General features: G+C 46.3%; 1 protein-coding gene across 3 annotated transcripts in view; it reads left to right on the top strand.

Annotated features, from left to right (window-relative positions):
* Positions 1-5,917, top strand: part of LOC119359396 — a 9,438-nt gene extending 3,521 nt beyond the window's left edge. For all 3 annotated transcript variants that reach the window (XR_005172514.1, XM_037625605.1, XM_037625604.1), the window contains exon 4: positions 5,660-5,917. Coding sequence is in view for 2 of the 3 variants with exons in the window: in XM_037625604.1 (XP_037481501.1) it covers positions 5,660-5,858 (199 nt within the window). In the remaining variant the exon portion in view is untranslated. The remainder of the gene's footprint in view (positions 1-5,659) is intronic.
* Positions 5,918-20,211: the final 14,294 nt, after the last annotated feature.

The following is a 20,211-nucleotide window of genomic DNA, read 5'->3' as shown; positions in this document are numbered from 1 at the left end:
CCGCTCGGCGCCGGTCTCCCTCGCCGACCCGGCGTCGCGACCGGTCCCCTTCGCCGGCCCGCCCGCCCACCTCCAACCTCGACGCCGACGCCCCCTCCTCCGCTACCAGCCGCCTCGTTCCCAGGCGGCGTTCCCGCCGGCCAACGGCGGTAACGGCAACCAGGGACGCCCGGGTTCCAAGAAGAAGAAGAAGAAGGGCCCTCCGCGCCCTCAAGCCGCCACCTCCGCCGCTACCGTGGCTCCTCCTCCGGGTACCTCCGCCGTGGCCGTGGCTCAGCCGTGCTTCAACTGCGGCCTTACCGGGCACTTCCAGGTGGCATGCCCCAACCCTCCATCGTGTTACTTATGCAAGGAGTCCGGGCACCCCGCGATTCTCTGTCCGGATCGCCCGGTGACGGAGGAGCTCATGATGTATGGGCACGACATCGAGGACTTGGCCTTCTTTCACATCGAGGTGCCCGAGCTCGCCCCACCATCCCCCTCGCTGCTGGCTCTGGTGACGGTTGTGGGAGAGGCCGTCGCTACTCCGGAGCTGATTGAGGCTGAGCTCAACCACCTGTGCCGCTGCACGTGGGACTGGCAGGTGACCCCCACGGCTCCCAGCTCCTTCTCTGTGGTGTTCCCAGACGCGATGAGCATGGGCTTCTGCACCCGCAACAACAACATCACCCTGGCCCTCAACGACATCGTGGTGAACATCTCTGAGCCGCAGTGGGATCCCAGAGCCGTCGCTACCCTGTACACGGCTTGGCTCCTCATTTCCGGCCTCCCTGATGTTGCCCGTTCTGAGCGGACCATCCGCAGTATGTCCAAGATCCTGGGTCGTGTGGTGGTGGTGGATGAGCTCTCCCTGCGCAAGGAGGAGGAGGTCCGGGTTAAGGTGAAATGCCTGGACTCCTCCAAGCTACACGTCACGATCCGTGTCTTCTTCAACGATGACGGCTATGACCTCAAGATCCGCCCCGAGCCTCCGTCCCACGTCGGCCGCCCCCGCCCCACCGCTGGCAGTCTCTTGGGGGGGGGCGGCTGATGATGACGACTCCCACCGCCGCCGCTCGCGCTCCTCCCGCTTCGACGACCCTGACGAGGATGAGGATGAGTCGGAGCACTCTCGCTCCCCGGCTCGGGACTCCTCCAACCCTCCCGCGGGTCGGGGCGGTTCGGGGCCAGGGCGTACCCGGGTGTCGGCCACCGATCTGGCGGTGGCCCTCCGCCTGGCCACCCCTCTGGCTCCCTCCCCGTCGGCGTCGGAGTCGACCGGGGACATCTCCAGCGTGAGCCTCCTCGTCGCCCCACCTTCGTCCCCCCGCTCCCCCGACACCGCCTTCGCCCGTCGCCCCGCGACACCAGGGGCTGAGCCCACCCCCGCCGGCTCGGCCTCCCCGGTGTCCCCCGCGGTTGGCGACATGGGGGATCTCGTTGCCCCTTCCGCGGCTCTCCCGTCCACTCCGCCCTCGGGGGCTGCGGTGGGGGTTGCTCTGGGGTCTCCCGCCCCCCCCCCTCATGTCGGCGCCGTCCAGCCTCGCCCTCGCCTCGCCGGCTTCCCCTGCCGCCGCGGTGGCGGTGGATGTCGCCTCCCCGGCCTCCGTGCACCCCCCTCCGACGGTGGCGTACGCCAGGAGGCCTCGGTCCACCTTGACGCCGGTGACGTCCTCCCGCCGCAGCGCCCGCCTGGAGGCGTCGCGGCCGGGTGACTCTCCTGCGCCTTCCATCGCCGAGCGGGCGGAGCTCCGCGCCGCGGCCCGGAACCTCGAGTCAGGAGCGGACCCCGACCTTCCCAGTTCTTCTCGTTGCTCCTTCTCTGCTCTCGAGGCTGCTCCCCTCGGCCACCTCGCTAAGGTGGCTAATGACTCGGCCATCGTCTTCAGGGGGGAGGTCGGTCCCCCCCTTAGATCAGATTGAGGCCATTAGGGCCCGAGAGATCCTCGACGGCAGGCTGGCTGAGACCCGAGCCCGCCTACTCCGGCCCCAGGTTCCGACTCCTCCGGTGGCCGACGGGGTTATTCGTGGCCGCACCCGGTCTCGCACGGCCGCCCTCCGCGCTCAAAGCGCCTCCCGTGTCCTGGGGTCAAGCAGCCCCCCGATGGGGGTTTAGATGAGGGCCCTTTTCTGGAACCTCCGCGGCTTCGGCCATGACGGTCGTCGCCGCCAGCTCATCGAGTACATCCGGGATGAACATATTGACATTGTAGCCATCCAGGAAACCCTTCGATCCGAGTTCACCCTTCAAGAGCTTGAGCATCTGAGCCCCCACCTCTTCGCGTGGCACTGGCTCCCTTCTAGTGGGACCTCAGGCCACTCGGGTGGTATCCTCCTTGGAGTTAAGGACGCCACATTTGAGGTGGGAGGCATGGACCGAGGGGATTTCTTCGTTAGCATGGAGATCTTCGAGCGGGCACTGAATTTCAAGTGGGAGGTCATTGTTGTCTACGGATCGGCGGATCACCGCCGCTCCCCGGCCTTCCTTGCCGAACTGCAGCTGAAGATCTCCAACTCCCCACTCCCTGTGTTAGTGGGGGGTGACTTCAATCTCATCCGATCCCCGGAGGAGAAGAATAATTCCCGGATTAATTTTCCCCGGATGCAATTATTCAACGATTGGATCGCGGAGCTGGGGCTCCGTGAGCTTGACCGGACAGGTGCCAGATTCACCTGGACCAACCGGCAAGTTGTCCCGACACAATCCGTGCTGGATCGTGTCCTAGTTTCCCCGGAGTGGGAATTGCGGTGCCCTCTGGCGTCGCTCCGGGCAGTTACCCGGATTGGCTCCGACCATGTCCCCCTTCTCCTCTCCACCGCTGACGAGCGCCCTTCCTCCCCGCCGCGGTTCCGGTTCGAGCTCTTCTGGCTCAACCAGACGGGTTTCCGGGAGGCCGTCGTCGCCCGCTGGATCTCCGCTAGGTCGGCACCCCACCGCTCCATGTCTGCGGTCGACTCATGGCACTTTTGTGCCAAGCTAGCCCGCCAGTTCATGAAGGGTTGGGGGGCTAATTTAGGCCGGGACCTGAGAGAGCGCAAGAAGTCCATCTTGATACCTATTCAAGCTCTGGATGCGCGTGCGGACTCGACTGGGCTTTCCTCGGACGAGTGGCTGCTTCGCTACGACCTGGAGGATCAGCTCTCCATCATCTACTCGGATGAGGAGGCTTACTGGCGCGTGAGGGGTACTCAGAGGTGGGTGCTACAGGGCGATGCCAACACCGCCTACTTCCAGGCGGTCGCGAATGGCCGGCGTCGCCGCAACTCCATCCACTGCCTGTGGGATGGAGGCGCGCTGCTAGCGCGGCCCGAGGCCATCCGCCTCCATGTGGATGGCTTCTATAGGGCATTATTTACCCCCACCCCGCGTGGTGGGGCTAGCCTCGCCCCCGACATTTGGTCGGGCGCGTTAGGAGTTTCGGATGCAGCCAATGCGGCTCTGGTTGCCCCCTTCAGTGAGGACGAGGTCCTCGCTGCCATTAAGGGGATGAACTCCTCCTCGGCCCCGGGACCGGACGGTCTCCCAGTAGCTTTCTTCAAGACGTTCTGGCCTACCATCAAGCTTGAGGTCATGGCGCTCTTTGAGGAATTCTACTCGGGTTCCATGGACTTGGGGCGCCTCAACTATGGGGTGGTGACCCTCATCCCCAAGGTCCCGGGCGCCTCCGATATTCGCCAGTTCCGCCCCATCACAGTGATTGATGTGATTTTTAGGATCCTGGCGAAGGGATACGCCAATAGGGTGACCCTCCTTGCGGATACAATCACCCACCCGAACCAATCCGCCTTCATTCAAGGCCGATTTATCCTAGATGGGGTGTTGGTGTTCCACGAGGTGCTCCACGAGGTCCGTATGAAGCGCCATAGGGCGGTCTTCCTGAAGTTGGACTTCCACAAAGCATACGACACGGTGCACTGGCCGTTCCTGAGGGAAGTCCTGCTTCGCAAGGGCTTTGACGACCATTGGGTGACCCGCGTCATGCAGCTCGTCTCCTGTGGCCGGACGGCAGTGAACATCAATGGCGACATCGGGCCCTTCTTCCCTACCCTCTGTGGGGTCCGGCAGGGGGACCCCTTCTCGCCGTTCTTGTTCAACATGGTTGTGGATGCCCTGGCTGCCATCCTAGATAAGGCCATGGCTGCGGGACATATTCGAGGATTGGTCCCGCACCTCGTTGGAGGGGGAGGGGTCTCCCTTCTCCAATACGCGGATGACACCATTGTTATGGTCGAGGGATCCGCCCTTGAGATTTCCAATCTGAAGTTCCTCCTTCTGTGCTTCCAGCAAATGTCGGGCCTTACCATCAACTTTGACAAGAGCGAAGTGATGGTGCTCGGGTACCCCGCTGAGGAAGCTCAGTCCATCGCCGATCGGCTTAACTGTCGGCTGGGTTCTTTCCCCACGACTTATCTGGGGATCCCCATTAGTGACTCGCGCCTCACCGTGGCGGACCTCCGCCCCACGGTGACCCGTATGCAGCATCGCGTAGAGCCCTGGAAAGGGCGCTGGCTATCGAAGGCGGCCCGCGTGATCCTTATCAACTCTTCGCTGGCCAGCCTCCTGTGGTTCCTCATGAGCTTCTACAGCCTTCATGAGATGCTCCACCAGGAGATCGCCAAATACTAGTCCAGATTCTTCTGGGCAGGGGAGGAGGGCAAGCAGAAATATCACATGGTCAGCTGGCCAGATATTTGCAAACCCAAAGACCAGGGCGGTCTTGGGATTATATCCTCTCGGCGCATGAACATCGCCCTCTTGACCCGCTGGCTATGGCGCATTGCCAATGGAGAGGGAGGCCTCTGGCTAACTATCATCCAGAACAAGTATCTTCGCGGACAGCCTCTGGCGTTCTGCCAACGCTCGGGCGGCTCCCAGTTTTGGCAGGCTGTCGTACAGCTGCTTCCGGTTTTGCGTACAGGCACTTCCATCTCTGTGGGCTCCGGCGCCTCGACCTTGTTCTGGCTGGATAGATGGCTTGGGGACTCCCCTCTAACTGCCCGATTCCCCATCCTCTTCGATATTGTAGTTAACCCTCGGGTCTCTGTCGAGGCGGCCCTTATTGACTTAGGGCGCCTCGCGTTCCGCCGCCCTTTTGGACCTGCCGAGGTGGCTGCCTGGGACGACCTCCTCCAGGACATCGCCCTGCTGCCTATGGACGTGGCAGACGTTTCGGATGCTATCTCCTGGCGCCTAGACCCCTCCGGCCGCTTTTCCACCAAATCCCTCTACGCGGCTATTGCCCCCTCGTCAGCTCCGGAGCCTTTCGGCCTTATTTGGGACATTCGCCTCCCACTTAAGATCCGGATCTTTCTGTGGCAGTGGATCCGCGACCGCCTCCCGACCGGCGTGGAGGTCCTCAGGCGCCATGGCCCTGGTGATGGAATGTGCCCCCTGTGTGCCACGGTTGAGGATGCTAACCACATCTTCTTCGAGTGCTGCATGGCACAGTTCCTTTGGTCTTGTTTCCGCGAAACGGTTGGCGGACAGTGGTGTAATACCAACTTCCCTAACTTGCTTGCCAAAATTCAGGCCTCCCCCACTCGCTACAGACATATTAGATGGCTGTGCGTCGGGGTGCTGGCCTGGACCTTGTGGACGGTTCGCAATAGGCTTGTGATTCAGAAGGTGCCCCTTCGACGTGCGACTGACTCCATCTTTAAAATGTGTGGTTACTTGCAGCTCTGGCGGCCGCTTAGCCGCCCTCCGGATCGGGACGCCATCGACAGACTCCTCACCGACCTTCATTCGTTGGCCTTCCGCCTGGCACCTCCGCTCCCGCCGCCACCCCCGGAGCCCGACTAGTGGATGTTCCCCTCCTGGCGCGTGTGCCTTTTTGGCTGTGTGTGTTGGGCTTGTTGAGCTGTGCCCTCAGCATTAACCCGTGTTACTTTCGTGTGCTTGGACTTTGTGTGCGTGTGGACCTTGTGTTTGTGTGAACCTTGTGGATGTTGGCTTTGGCATTGGCTTTATCTATAAAGCGGGGCGCGAGCCTTTTTCGGTAAGTGTTTTGCATTCCCTATAGAAGTTGACTGGCCAAATTTGTGTTTACTACACTAGCATAGTCTCTCAAGTACTGCACTCCTGCAGGCCACCCAACCCATATTTAAAATCGGGCACTTTTAGTTCTGACTGCAGTCATATAGATATTCATGTATAAAATGGTTTGCTTTTTGTTCTGGTTAAATCCAGTGATGGTGATCTAGCTGATCATGCTTCTTAGCCGCTATTAGCGGGCGAAGGCGAAGCGTGTACAGGTATATCTTTTCACATAGAAAATAATTCATCTACACAAGCCTTCAGAACAGGGTAGATTTCCTAGAAGGCGACACCCAATAGGTCATTTCTCTACCCAGGTTTCCTTACAAGCTTAGAATTATCAAATTCTACTACAGTTTCCTTACAAACTGACCTCTTAGCAATCACCGGTTCAACAATCTTTGTATTATATGCAACCATCAGGCTTATGCATATAATCGTTCAGGTCCTGATTTTTTTAATTAAATATTCATAATGTTGAGCATTTTTTGTCACAGATTCAGTTCATTATTCAGGATCACAAGAGTCCAATTCTTATGTGGTTCAGTAAGCACCAATGATAATACGAGTTAGACGGCTATACAACTCGACTTATCTACTGAAACAAGATGCTTAGCGGATCAACAAGATTCTTACAGATATAGAACAGCAGGAGGTGAGGTGTGGGTATAACGTGGCAAATGATAGACCCGGTGAACAAGGAATGACAGTTGTGTAGAGGGTTAAGGGGTGTGGTTACAACGTGACAATAAGAGAAAGACCCGGTAAAGAAGGATTGAACGTTGCGTGGGCTTTCCATGTATGAATACTATTGGCAGTGTTATAGTGTGCTGATATGTGCTTTGTAAACAGCATACCAAGTGATCCATTAGAAAAGGTCTAGATAGATTATCAAACAATGAGGGAAGCGAGGAAGAGCTTGGGACGACGGCGTAATGATTAGCCGTCTTCAAGTAGAAGATCCGGACAACCATAAGGGCGTGCGATTTTTTTCTGATGCAATGCATGGGCGCCACGACCGACCTCAACCTTCGGATTTTACAGTACTGTAGTATTCGTAGAAGTCTACTTTTTTGTTTGTATTCGTAGTAAATTATAGTTAATTGATGACTAACCTGATGATGGATTTACTGTCCTATGGCTTCTATAATTTACCGCACTATAATTTTTTTGATTGTTTGAATTTACAGTGACCTTATGTTTGAATTTACACCACCCTGTTTGAAGTTCTACAATCCTATAACTTCTGTAATTTATAGTTGTAGCCTAAAGGTTGTGATTTTTGAATTTTACAGTGATAGATTTTACACTATACAGTTACCTGAATTTACAGTGCTACATTTTTTACTGGAAGAACTATTTGAAGGAGATTGTGAGAGTACTGACCTATAGTTTGTCTTCTTGGTGTGACTGTAGTTTCCTGATTGTGTAGCTATTCTGTCCCCTTCTTCCTCCATCCTCTTTCTCATTCTTATCTGATCATAAAGCACACATTGTTAATGGTTGTTTCTCCTTATTTTTACTGAAGTTCCAGTATCTTTGTTGTGATTTGGTTGTTACTGACTGGAATTTTAGTAAAATGAACACTGTAAAATTCCTCAAAGCTGAATATGTGATACACTTTAAAAGTTACTGTTTATTCATAGTGAGATGACTGTAAATTTCAACTGAAGCCACTTTATTTAAAGCTTCATAATGATGAAATGTTTAGTATGTGATTAGCTCATCTTGTGTTGATCAGTGTACAGCAGGTTGATGATGATTTTACGGCAGCCCAATTATGAATTTATAGTATGTTTGTGTTTAGGAGTTTCTTCCACAAGTATCAACTTCATATCCTTGAGAATGCCATGGCAATTTTAGGTTTTGTTCCAATAGTATTGTGAAGAAAACAAAACTGTCAATAACCTGGAGAACGTCGTAAGAGTACTGACATGGCAGTGTTGCTTTTTGGGCCCTTTCATTGCTTGCTCATGGATCATAGAGAGCATAGGTCATACATACACGTGCCATGTTTGTTGTGCCTGAAAAAATTGGTTGAATGCCCCTTTATTTTCAGTCAAGTTTTTTTTTTCAGTTGGTCTCAGATTTTTACTGGTTGGTATATTTGATTGAAGGCCAATTCAATTTCAGTCGTTTGTAATATAGACACTCCCTTTTTTTAATACCAAGTGTTCTCTATGGGGGAAGCCTATATGGCGCTACCGCGCACACCACCCCTCCCGCGCTGGGAGTTCTCATGGGCAAGCCCCTTTTTTGCTTTTTTATTCATATTTTCTTTTTCTTTCTTTTTCCCTTCATTTTCTTTTCTTTTCAATTTTTTCTTTCTTCTTTTCTCATTTTAACTTTTTCACTTTTTTTGTGAAATTTCTTTTCAATTTCGCGAAGAATTTTTTGTTCATCGAATTTCAAAAAATGTTCATCTATGTCAAAAAAGGGTTCATCGAATTCAATATTTTCATCGGATTTAAAAATGTTCATTAAAATTTGTTCACCGACCTAAAAAAATGTTCATTAAATTAAAATTGTGTTCATCATTTAAAAAAAAAAGTCCAACAAATTCATTTCTTTACCGAATTTAAAAGTTGTTATTCAAGTTTAAAAAACGTTCATCATTATAAAAGAATGCTTATAATTTTTTCCGTAAAAATAAAAAATTGTTCATGAAAATATATTTTTAATTTTTTTGAAATCATGGACATTTTTTGAATTCAAGAACTGTTTTTGAGAAGTCAAAACTAACAATGTTTTTTGCAATCTTAGAACCTTTTTGTAATCGCAAATTAGTATAACATAAAATAAAACAGGAACAGAAAACAAAAATGAAAAGTACAACAAACTTATATATCTAAAAATTCCCAACATAGTAAAAATCGTTTTATAATAAGCACACAGTTATATATATTCACACTTTATAAAAACTGGTCAAAATTCCCAAAAGTTGTTACATTTAAAAAATGCATTTAGAAATGTTCAGAAAAATGCTATTATTTTTTATTTTTAATAAATCATTTCGTTTTATTAAATAATCATGTTTTCCGAAAAGAAACAAAAAAATTAGGGACTATTCCATGAATTATTCTTCAGTCAGGCGAAGAATATCGAGGTGGCTTCTTAATGACCAATATTCAGCCGAGAAACAACAATCACGTTTATTAAAACTGAATATAAGAAATGGTGCGTAATGATAATGAACTTTTTAGAACTTCATGGAGTCCAAGGTTTGTTGGGTGCGTCGTTCGGCAAACAAAGTTGCCCATGTTTTATTTCAAGCCTACCGGCGTGATAACTTCAATAAGTCACAGTGATTCTAACTCAAATTAAAAAATTGTACCTAATGACACATTGAGTAGATTTTGCAAGATTCCATGTCGTTGCAACGCACGGGCATTTGTACTAGTAATAATAAAGCAAATAGTGTTTCTGGTCGTTCGTCCAAATAATTGCCCCCGAATTAGCTATAAATTACCCGCTATGCCACCCGTAAGTTAAGAAAACGATTCTTTTTTTATTTTCAAAGGCGCCGCCGTGCTCAGTGGTTTTATAAAGGCGATGCCCTATTTTTATGATCAAAAACAAAAGGCGATGCCCTATTTATGACACACACGCTACCATCGTAGTGGCTAGAGGCTGTTGCTTCTACACAGCAGACCAGGGTTCAAATCCTGGTAGTACCCTTCTTTTGCCTCCTTTTTTCTTAGGCACCTCCTCCACACCTTACGCCTTCATGGGCCGGCCGGTAGGCCGTGACGCTCCTGTTTTTTTTTATTTTGTCTTTTCTTTTCTTTTCTCATTTCTGTTTTAGTTTTTCCTTCTTTAAATTTATTTGACAATTCCAAATTATAAAAAGTTTTCAGTTATAATTTTTCAGAGAAATTATAAAATATGAGTGAATTAAAAAAAACTTCAGGAAATAATAAAATTTTCGCTGTTTCAAAAAATATTGGTGATTTTACGAAACTGTTCACAAATTATGAAAAATCACAATCTGGAAAAACATGTCAGGAAGTACAATCAGTTCATGATTTTGAAAAAAATGATTGTGTATTCAAAACATATTCGTGAATCTGGAAAAAATGTCCATGAATTTTTTTAGAAAATATTCAAAAAATTATATGTCTTTTGTGAAATTCAAAATTCAGCCCCCAATTTAAAAAAGTCATCAATTCAAAAAATGTTAGCTAAGTCAAAAAATATTCATGAATTCAAAAACTATTCATGCATTTCAATAAATGTTTCTCTAAACAAAAAAAATGTTCGTGATTTTATAAAGATGTCCTAATTTCAAAAAGATGTTTGTCGATTCAAAAAACTGTTCGCCGATTCAGAAGTATTTTATGTCTAGGATTTGATAGGTTTTTGGAAAGTCTATATGTCTAGGCATTGAGAGTAGTTCGTAGTCGATGAGATTTGTTTTTAAAGATTTAAATATTCCCTTGCGCGAGACAATGGCAAGTGTTTCGTGCAGTGACAAGCTCATTGCATAGGGATTTATCACGTCGAATGCATTATGATCACGTGGACATTGTGTCCATCATCAACGAGAGTGAGAAGAAAGATATGTGGCAACATGGTGAGCCACCGTGTTAAAATAGAGAACACTCATATGTCTGGATATTAAGTCATACTTATTTGGCTAGCATGTATTTTTTGTGTCTCCGTTGCAACGCACACCCCCGTAGGGGGATTGACTACCGACATCATTAAAAATCATTGGTCTATTTTTTTTCTGTCATAAATTTGATGTCTCGTATTCTTTGCTCTCTTGCATCATTTATTCTTAATTCTCAATCTGTAAAACTGATGGATAATATTGGTGCAATTTGCCTGAACTCGAATTATTTTATTTTGGGTCTATAAATTTTCTCATCTTTTTTGTTGTTCACCCGTTGCAACGCATGGGCACTTTTGCTAGTCTCTCCCTAATAATAAAGCACGGATTGACTTTGTCGGGTTCATCGTCACAATACGCTTTCTTCTCATGTCATAATACGTTTTTACGATTTGTATAGACAAAATCGTAATGTCCGTCCGACCTGGTTCTTACCTGAACTCGATCCGATCGATCAGCCAAGCCCAGCAAAAGCGTTCCTCCTGACTCGCGTCACCACAACTCCGGATCGATCACGTCATGATTGATCTTTCCTTCCTAAGTCGGTTTCCTTACGCGTTGGATCTTCGATGATGATGTGAGGAACTCACCATGAACGGGAAAAGGCAGACAACATCACAGGAGCCCAGCTCATCCGGACCGAGGACGGCTGGCTTCGAGCGAATCGCCCAGTCCGCCCTTGTCGACGGGTTCCAGCCTCAAACGGACCCTCAACCAAATCGAGGCTAGGGGCTTCCGTGTCGTCCGCCCATGTGATGTGCCCTGGAGCCACGACGAGTGCATGAACGGATCAGCCCTAGACCGGCGCCTGTGGAGGCTTGACCGGGATCCCCACCACAGAAAATGACAGGGAACTCGTTGCGCCGACGTCGCGCCTGGCTGTGCTGCCTGGATCGGCTGCGCTGGTGGTCACTAATCTCTACCTCTCCTGCCGGACGACCAGGCACCAAGAACCCAAATACGTACCTACCTGACTTCGTCCGAGGGGAGGTACAGTTACTACCTCGCGAACTGATTTTTCCAATGTGGCCAAACCAATGAAAGTCTATAATGCTTTTGTCTCGGCAGCATCACCTGTAAGAAAGCTAGGTGCCAGCTTGCCAAGATCACATAATGCTTCGTGGCTAACAGTGCAGGTTTAATACTTGTAATATTCTGACAATTAGTTTTGCAGCGTATGTAATACACACAAACAATCTAATCACAAATTCGTCCATGAGATATACCTCCTTTTATCTCAATGTTTAACAATTTAAATTATTTGCATATTTTGTTTATAGCAATTCATACACACATCTTATTTTTGTCCGATATTTCTATTTCGTACATACTTTGCATATACAGTAAATATATGAAGTGTCAGATTTACAACTTGAGCCCGCCAAGCCCAGCCTCTAGGATTAGTTGGAGTCTTGGAGATCCAAATATATCTCTACTATTAAAGGGGATCGAACGTCGTGATGGTTCGACCTCCTACTCCTATCACTGCCCCACGAAAAAAAACAGCGACGAAAGATCCACAAAACTCCCTGCGGTTATGACCCACGAACCCACGAACTTGGGCATCCCAACACGCGAGCTCATCCAATCCAATCCGACCTCACGCCCACGCACCCCTGCTTTCTACCCGCCTCCCGTCCCCCAGGCTGCTGTTCCGATCGCGGGGCGCCCCCCATCTCTAGCCGAGCCACATCCCCAACCCAGCACCGCCAGCCGGCGATACCGCTCTCACACGGCCGCCTTTCCTTCCTTCTCGTCGCACCGCAGTGCGATGCGTTGCCGTCCATCGCCTACGTCCACTCTCATGGGCGCGCACGTCGGGTCGGGAAGAACTTCTTCCCTTGGTCGGCATTGACAATGGTAGGAGCGCGGCAAGGTCGACAGCGCTGCGAATGTGGGGGGCGATCGCGGTGGCCGCCTCCACGAGAGCTATTCTCCAAATATGTGATTCCTCTTCTGGATCGGTAGTTGTTCATGTGTTTGGTATGACCACGTTTTGGTGATTCAGCGCCCAGTACAATAATGTCCTAGCACGCCTCCGCCGGCAGATCCGACACCGGCGGCCGCCATCTTCCTCTAGGTATTTCACCATATGGCGTCTGGGCTGTCAACGATAGCACGGGAGCCCAACTGCCCAAGTACACCGTCCAGGACCAGCTGGAGTACATGCTCACTGAAGATGACGACACACCTATGCTAGCACGAGGTTGTAAAGTCTCTGGTGAAGGACCATGCGACAGGTTCATCAGATATTGATAGGAGTTTTTTTCAGCAAATTTCAGCAATGTCTTTGGTTGTCATTGTCAAACCACCCAGTATGGTAGATATAGAGTTGTTGCTCTACCAGTATCGAATTTGATGTGGTTAAGTTTGTTCTAGCTTCTTGTTGGCACTGGATCCGGTCCATATGGTGCTAATAAGTAATAATACTGAATGTGTGATTTACTGTGATCTTTGAACTGTTACAGTAAAGTAGACATACAATAATGAATCCTGACCATCGACACACATGGCCGTATTCTGTTCAATTGCCTGCTCTTTCCTTGCTATTATAGAACAGAGTAGCGGGAGAGACTTATAGTGCCAATTATTTTTCAAAACCTGCATATCTGTTGTGATCTAATATATGTTCTGTCTGACTGAATAGCTAAAAACAGAACTTCTAAGTTCTTGCATTTGACTAATCAAAGTATGCACATGTATGCTATATTACCTCATCAAATTTTCTTCAGAATTTTACTATATAACTGGAAATAAAGCTAAGCTACAGGGTACTTTTCTAGAAGAAGAGCTACTTTTTAAATATCCCAAACGCATAAATATCTTTACAGTTGCTACTTTTTAAATATCCCAAATACAGATTATTTTGTCTACTATTAAGTGGAGTTCCAAAAGCGACGGTGTTGGTTGTGCCACCACCAACAACAGAGAAGGAAGAGGCGTGGCAGTGGTGGCGCAGAAAGAGCGATAGAGAAGTCGGAGGAAACTAAGTAGCGGCATTGGTGTAAGGAAGAAGGGGAGAGCATGGAGAGCAAGATGAGGTTTTGGGGAAATGCGACGGGGTAGTCGCTCCCTAAGCCTATCAGCATGACCCAATTCACTCCACTTTTTTTCCCGGTTCAGTTTTGTTAGCATTGGTATTCACATTCTACTGTTCAGAGAAAAATATATTCTTTTTTTCGCGAATATGCAAAGCTTGCGTATCATTCATTGGTAGAAGAAGAAGAGTGAATACAGGGAATGAACAACACATGCACAGACGACATGGTGCCCGGAGCAGAGGGACATGGGATGCTCAGCCCAAAGAAATGAAAAGAACAACACGGCAAACTCTCCTAGCCCTGAGAAGTAACTCGAACACAGTGAAGACAACTAGCGTCCAACTCCACCGTCGGGGACGCCGCGAGCGAGCAAAACGACGCCTTCAAGAAGGGGAACAACGCCAAGGCGCCGTCGTCGTCCGGTCCAGAAGTCCGGACCTAGGGTTTCCCTTGATGCTCGAAGAGGGGCTAAGACGGAGACCATGGCAGCGCCTCCAAGAAGGGGACGACACCCGCAGGTGTCGCCGCTACCAGCACCGGCAAACCGAGCAGGGATTTCGCCTTGGTCTTTGTCTGAGCAATCCCAAGCCACCGAGGCAGAGTGGAGGAAGTTGAAACACATGTTGAAGTCGCCGATCACAGGGAGGGGAGCAACGCCCGTCGCCAAAGCCGGCATCGGACGTCACCGGGAGAGCGAGCTACAAATCCGGCAGGAGCAAGAGCGACATGAAGAGCTGAGCTGGGTTTTCATTACTACAGGGTGGAAGTTATCTGTACTTTTGTTTTGTACATTTTTTACAGCTATACCTTAGTGGAAGTGACCCAGGCCCTTGAAAAATAATTTTTTACGGTAGTCACATTAGTTCAGTAACATTTTTGCATGTATAGCATGTAGGTTTTGTTCACATGTAGCAAAAGACTCTCCAAACAACGGAGGTTTGCTTTGTAGAACGACATGGATGATATATTATTAGAGAAAAAAATGAAAGAATTAGGGTGGACATTAATTTGCTGGAAGTGAGTACTCCACTACAATGCTTCTAATAGCTCTATAGTTCTATATATGATGCAAACCTATGTGTTCAGGAGACGTTTTTGCTACGGAACTCTGAAGCATGTGGTTGAAGTAAACAGTGGACGGAGAAAGACTTCGCATATTCAGCAGCAGACTCAAAGCTGCTGGTGCGAAAACAGACATTGCACTGTGTAACAGGCAAAGCCTCACTACAGAGTTCTTGCATTAAGATATGCTTTTTGCAAAGGTAATTGAGATTTTTTTGAATGATGGATAATAGAGATTTATACTTTTAATACACGTTCCTGCTATAGGAGGATGCCAAGGAGATCAATCAGATTTCTTTACACATTAAGGCATCTTCATCTTTTATCGCTATTGTTGCAGCACAATAGCTTTATGTCGCTATTTTCAGAAAAATATCCCAATTTACGCATTGTTTTGTCAATTTTAATTTTCAAACGGAGGTTTGTTTGGTAGACATTACTTTCTAAATATAGCAAACTTTAACACATATATACATTGAGCAGAGTCAACTGAACATGCTACCGGCAGAAAGAGTCAATTAGAACATGATGCATTTTCTTAGTTCTTACTAATAATTGTAGGTGTTGACATACTATGTCTATTGTAAGATAACTATGTGATGCATCATTAGAAAAAATTCACAGAATTAGGATGGTTGTTATTCTGATGGAAGTGATTACTCCACTACAATGCTTCTAATAGCTTTATAGTTCTATGATGCAAACCTATGTGTTTGGGAGCCTTTTTTTCTACGGAAATCTGAAGCATGTGATTGAAGTAAATACTGTATAGAGAAAGACTTTACATATTCAGCAGCAGTGCAAGCTGTTGGTGCGACAACAGAATTGGTCCAAGCTGAAGTGAAACACATACGGCAAACTGTCAATCTTGTGTCGAATGAGAACCAAAAATTGATGGTAACTTCCTTCATCTTATTAGGACCAGATAGGAAGATCTCCCGAGTACACGGTTGAGAGGAAGCTCGGCAAAGGGGGGCTCGACCATGCTTTCAACGGCCGGCGTTTAGCTGGTGCAACAGGATGGTCCACACGTGTGAGTGCTCAACATGTGGGTGCTATTTTTACATGTTCACTGCTTTCTTACTATACCCTTTGCCAAAAAAAAAAGAACAAACTTTGGCGTCGGGTTTTGTACTCAATGATGTGAAGCCAGAGGCAATTCTAATTGCACATTTGTTCACGTTACTGTTTGTGGGTTGCAGGGACTTTGAGATTACCACATGTCCCCTGTTTAATTATCTATATTATGGTGTGGCCTTCATGTGTAGCCATTTTTTCTAAGAAGCAACAAGAACCTGCAATTCATTGGAGTTGTATAAAGAGTGCACATGTAACAAAAGCAGCTGCGAGCCCGAGGCAGAAACGAGGAAGGGCAGAGATGTACCAAAGGTGAGGAAGACCATCATCATGCTTTATCTTCTTCCGGGTTGGGGGTCAATATGGCAACAGGGACGAAACCCACTGGGTTTTGCCTTCCCAAACCCATCCCCACGAAAAATTGAGTTGGGAGGGAGAAAGGGAAATGGTGATTTCCGGAGAGGGAGCAACCGGGAGAACTATAGTTTTTCAACGAATGTTGAAAATTGAATGAACGCCTACTGGATAAATTACATGATCTGAAAACTTGACGCTGTGTTGTTGCATATAAATAATTTATCATCCAGTATACACCTGTCCCCTTGTGTTGTTCAAATTTCCTTCGGTGATGACAAAGCATGCAGGCAACTTTGAATATATGTTTCTTATATATCATTGTCAGATTGTAAGATGTTGACGTGTTGTCCATGTTTTATTTTCAATGTCTCCAACTAAGTATGGTTTTGAAGTTTCCGCACTTGCTTTGAACAGACAAAGGCAATAACTCCAGGACTTAGCCAAATAGGAACACAAGGGAAAGAGGAATAAAAATTTATATTTGGACCAAAATTCGATGGATATCTTCCCAAGTCCTACTTATTTTGCAACATTTTATCGATTGATTTGTTATGCTGATTATATATCAAACATTCCTCTCGCACAAATTATGTACTTAATTCTGGGAAAAACGGTGGGAACAAATTCCATGATAAAGATATTTGTGTATGAAAGAACCAATGTGTGTAGTGGCAAGGATCGAAGGAGTGATCAACACACTGATATTTTGCAGGGTAGGCATAATAGAATGAGATGTCGCACGGATAAAGTGGGTTTCGAGGAGTACACGATAATCGATAAGAGACAAGGGACTATTTTCATAATGTATTATACAGTATATTTTACTGTTGTCACCGTAGCAACGCACGGGTATTTAGCTAGTATTTTTATTAATAGAAAATAATTTAATACAGAGTGAGCTCCCCAATTGTAAAAGCAAATACGCTACAATTATATATGTTCAAGTTGTTGTTTCTGTAATATTATTTCATGGCAGTGCAGTTAATTTTGTCTGAACCCATGCGCACATATATAAGCATGTACTCATATCTGGCGTAGATGAAAGTTAAATTGGTTGTGTATATATAGCTCACCCGCGATGATCAATTTATTGGAAGTTAAACCTATAATCAAAACAATGATGGATTTTCATTTTAAGAATGGTCCTTGGTACTTTTGAGTACTTTAATATTGTTTTCCCATTTGTAAAGTTGTTTGAGCTTTTTTTAAGTTTAATGTACATGCGTATTTATTTATTCTTATACATGTAGCAACCCACGGGCATGTTTCCTATTTAGTATGTAACACTAATACATAAAACCAATTAATTATGATATAAAAAACAAGACATCGAATTGGTGAACTGGCGATTCGACCAGTATAAACCTCAACCGATGACGGCCTCATCGGTTCGATCATCGGTTTGGTTTTTTAACTATGTAGTTGGGGAAGGTGGGAAGGAGGATAAAAGGCGACACAGATAAGATGCCATGTGGAAATAAAGAACATGGACCAATTATGGTATTGAGTCATAATTACTGGGCGCTTCTTCCCGTAAGTTTACGCTTTCAGTTTAAATTTAAAACATATAGGCGAGGTGGTACTAATTCGGGGAACAGACTCTCAGACGTAATGTGGTATGAGGCCTTCTCCTGGCATGATGCACTACTGGGCCTCTTATGGGCTAGAAGCCACGTTTCAGATTTTATTGTATAAAATATGATGCATGCATATCTTTTGTTGAATAGTCCCACCTTGCTTTTTTATACTAATTTCCACCAATTTATAAACGCTTGTAACTTGTCTGAAATATCAACAAGCTGGCCATGATGAAGTACCTAATCAAAACAGCTACACCGAATGAAGAGACGCATTTGCAATGAAGACGGGTGTGCAAACAGAGAGATTGTGGGCTGAGCAAGAGGAGTTAGACAAAGCTCATTGGATTAAACTAGCTACTAATAAAAAAGACAATGTGGGGGGCAAGACACCACTTCGTGGACGAGCCATTACCATTATGGCCGGCAGCGCAGCAGTCCATCACCTCCGAGGCGGATGGCGTGGCGCGGCTCTGCTGCTCCTGGGTGTGGTGTGCCGCCTTCGCATTCTTCTGCCGGAGGCGCCTCGCGTCGGTCTCCACCATAGTGAGTGAGATCCGCATCACCTTGCAGGGGAGCGCCATGTGAAGTTTTTATTTGTCCGGTGTACCCATGAAATTTGCTGTCAAACAATTGTTATAGTGGGATAGCTAAGTGGGTGTTTTTTTGCTTTACATCATCACATGACTACTGATCTAAATGTTCTCTGCCAGACTAGCTTTCCTTCCAAGGGAAAATTGTAACCTAACTGTTGTAGTTATTTATTTCTATGCATTTTGAATGTTAATCAAGACCCATGATAATACATGACTCCCGTTGTTATGCATGGGTTCTGACAACTACATTCCCTAGACATATATATGAGGACTAAACTATTTCCTTAATTTTTATTATTTTTTCAGTCAATACATATATTTGATAATATGTTAACATAATTATTGGTGGTATGATAGCGTGGTTCAGAATCAACTATACCATTTACAATGCTGCAATAGATTGAGTTTGGTACATCCAAAAACTTTACAACTTATTAATGCCTCAAGTGAGTGATAAAAAAATTATGTGTCTAACTATGCAAGCACTCGTGACTATCATTTTCTTTAGTTTCCAAACATTTTTCACAACAATAGTCCTTTTTATGTCGATGTGATATATTGATATGTTTGGAGATAATTTACATGTGTATATGTTCATTTCATATATTGCTAATTCCTACAAACACAAAAAGAATCCTTATTTTTTTATTTTGTATTTAATACTAGCATTGACCTCTTCCATGTTATCAAACATGTTATGATGTGAAGATCGTGATTCTCAGCAACTGCTTCGAAACACACATTAGCATTGACCATGAATGAGTCTCACTAAGCAGTGTCCGACTCACATTTACACATTGTGCCCTTTAGTAAAGGGTGCAGGTTTTTGCTCCAGTGACATTAGGGGTATTTTTTTACCCGTTGCAACGCACGGGCACTTTTCCTAGTAATAATAAAGCACAGATTGACTTTGTCGGGTTCGCCGTCACAATACGCTTCTTCCCGTAATTTTACGCTTTTAGTTTGACTCTATATCTATTTTTTTGATAGGCGAGGTGGTACTAATTGATACTGTGTCAATTTTTCTTACAGTGTGAGGTGCCCAATAAACCTTTGGCACCTAATATGCCGCCCGTGCACTGTGGCCCAATAAGTTATGTCCAGCCCACCTATCCTGTTTGAGGCAAAAATAAATGCTGGTGACATTACATGCACTACCAACTGAGCTACCTTCTACTATCCGTACAAAGTAGGTTAATTCCCTGCTTAAATAGTCCCACCTCGCTCCCTCACATTAATCTATCCAATTTTGTATAATTTTTTTGGGTATTAGGAAGCCGTGTCTCAGAGATCATTGTGGTAGGAAAAAGAGGAAGGACAGCTAGACTAATTAACCTTCTGTATATCTTGTGTTTCAGGTAACTTGCAAAGTTTTACTGTGAAGTCTGTACTTGACTACATGTAATGCTACACTGACAAACCTTATTCTAATGTCAGAAAGTAACACATTCTATGCCATGGTGCATTTTCAAAGTTCTGCTATCGATAGTGCCTCTATGTGTTTTTACCCCCACCTTTTTGGATTCATCCCGAACAAAATTCAAATATGTCTCATCGTTTAAATGATACTACTTTGCATCCAACAATCCTTACTGAGTCATTTGAGAATGAAGAAAGTGTTTCTCGTTTTGTGGATGGAATTGAAGGGAAATGCTCGAAACATATGCATTATCGAAGATGCTTCTGGTATGCATGTTTTTCTATGGGTTTCCTATTTTTCACTTTACCCCTAAGTGGTGGTTTACTGAGATTAGTACTAGCCAAAGTTCCATGGCATAGTGGTCCCTTTTTTCACGTTACCCCTGAATGGTGGTTTACGGGGATTGACCTTAACCATGTTTTCAACTTTACCCCTCAGTTATCCTCAAATGAT

This window comes from Triticum dicoccoides, chromosome 2A (assembly GCF_002162155.2).
Source record: "Triticum dicoccoides isolate Atlit2015 ecotype Zavitan chromosome 2A, WEW_v2.0, whole genome shotgun sequence".
NCBI classification, from domain to species: domain Eukaryota; kingdom Viridiplantae; phylum Streptophyta; class Magnoliopsida; order Poales; family Poaceae; genus Triticum; species Triticum dicoccoides.
Note: the sequence above shows the minus strand (reverse complement) of the source record. Positions and strands in the feature narration are given on the sequence as shown.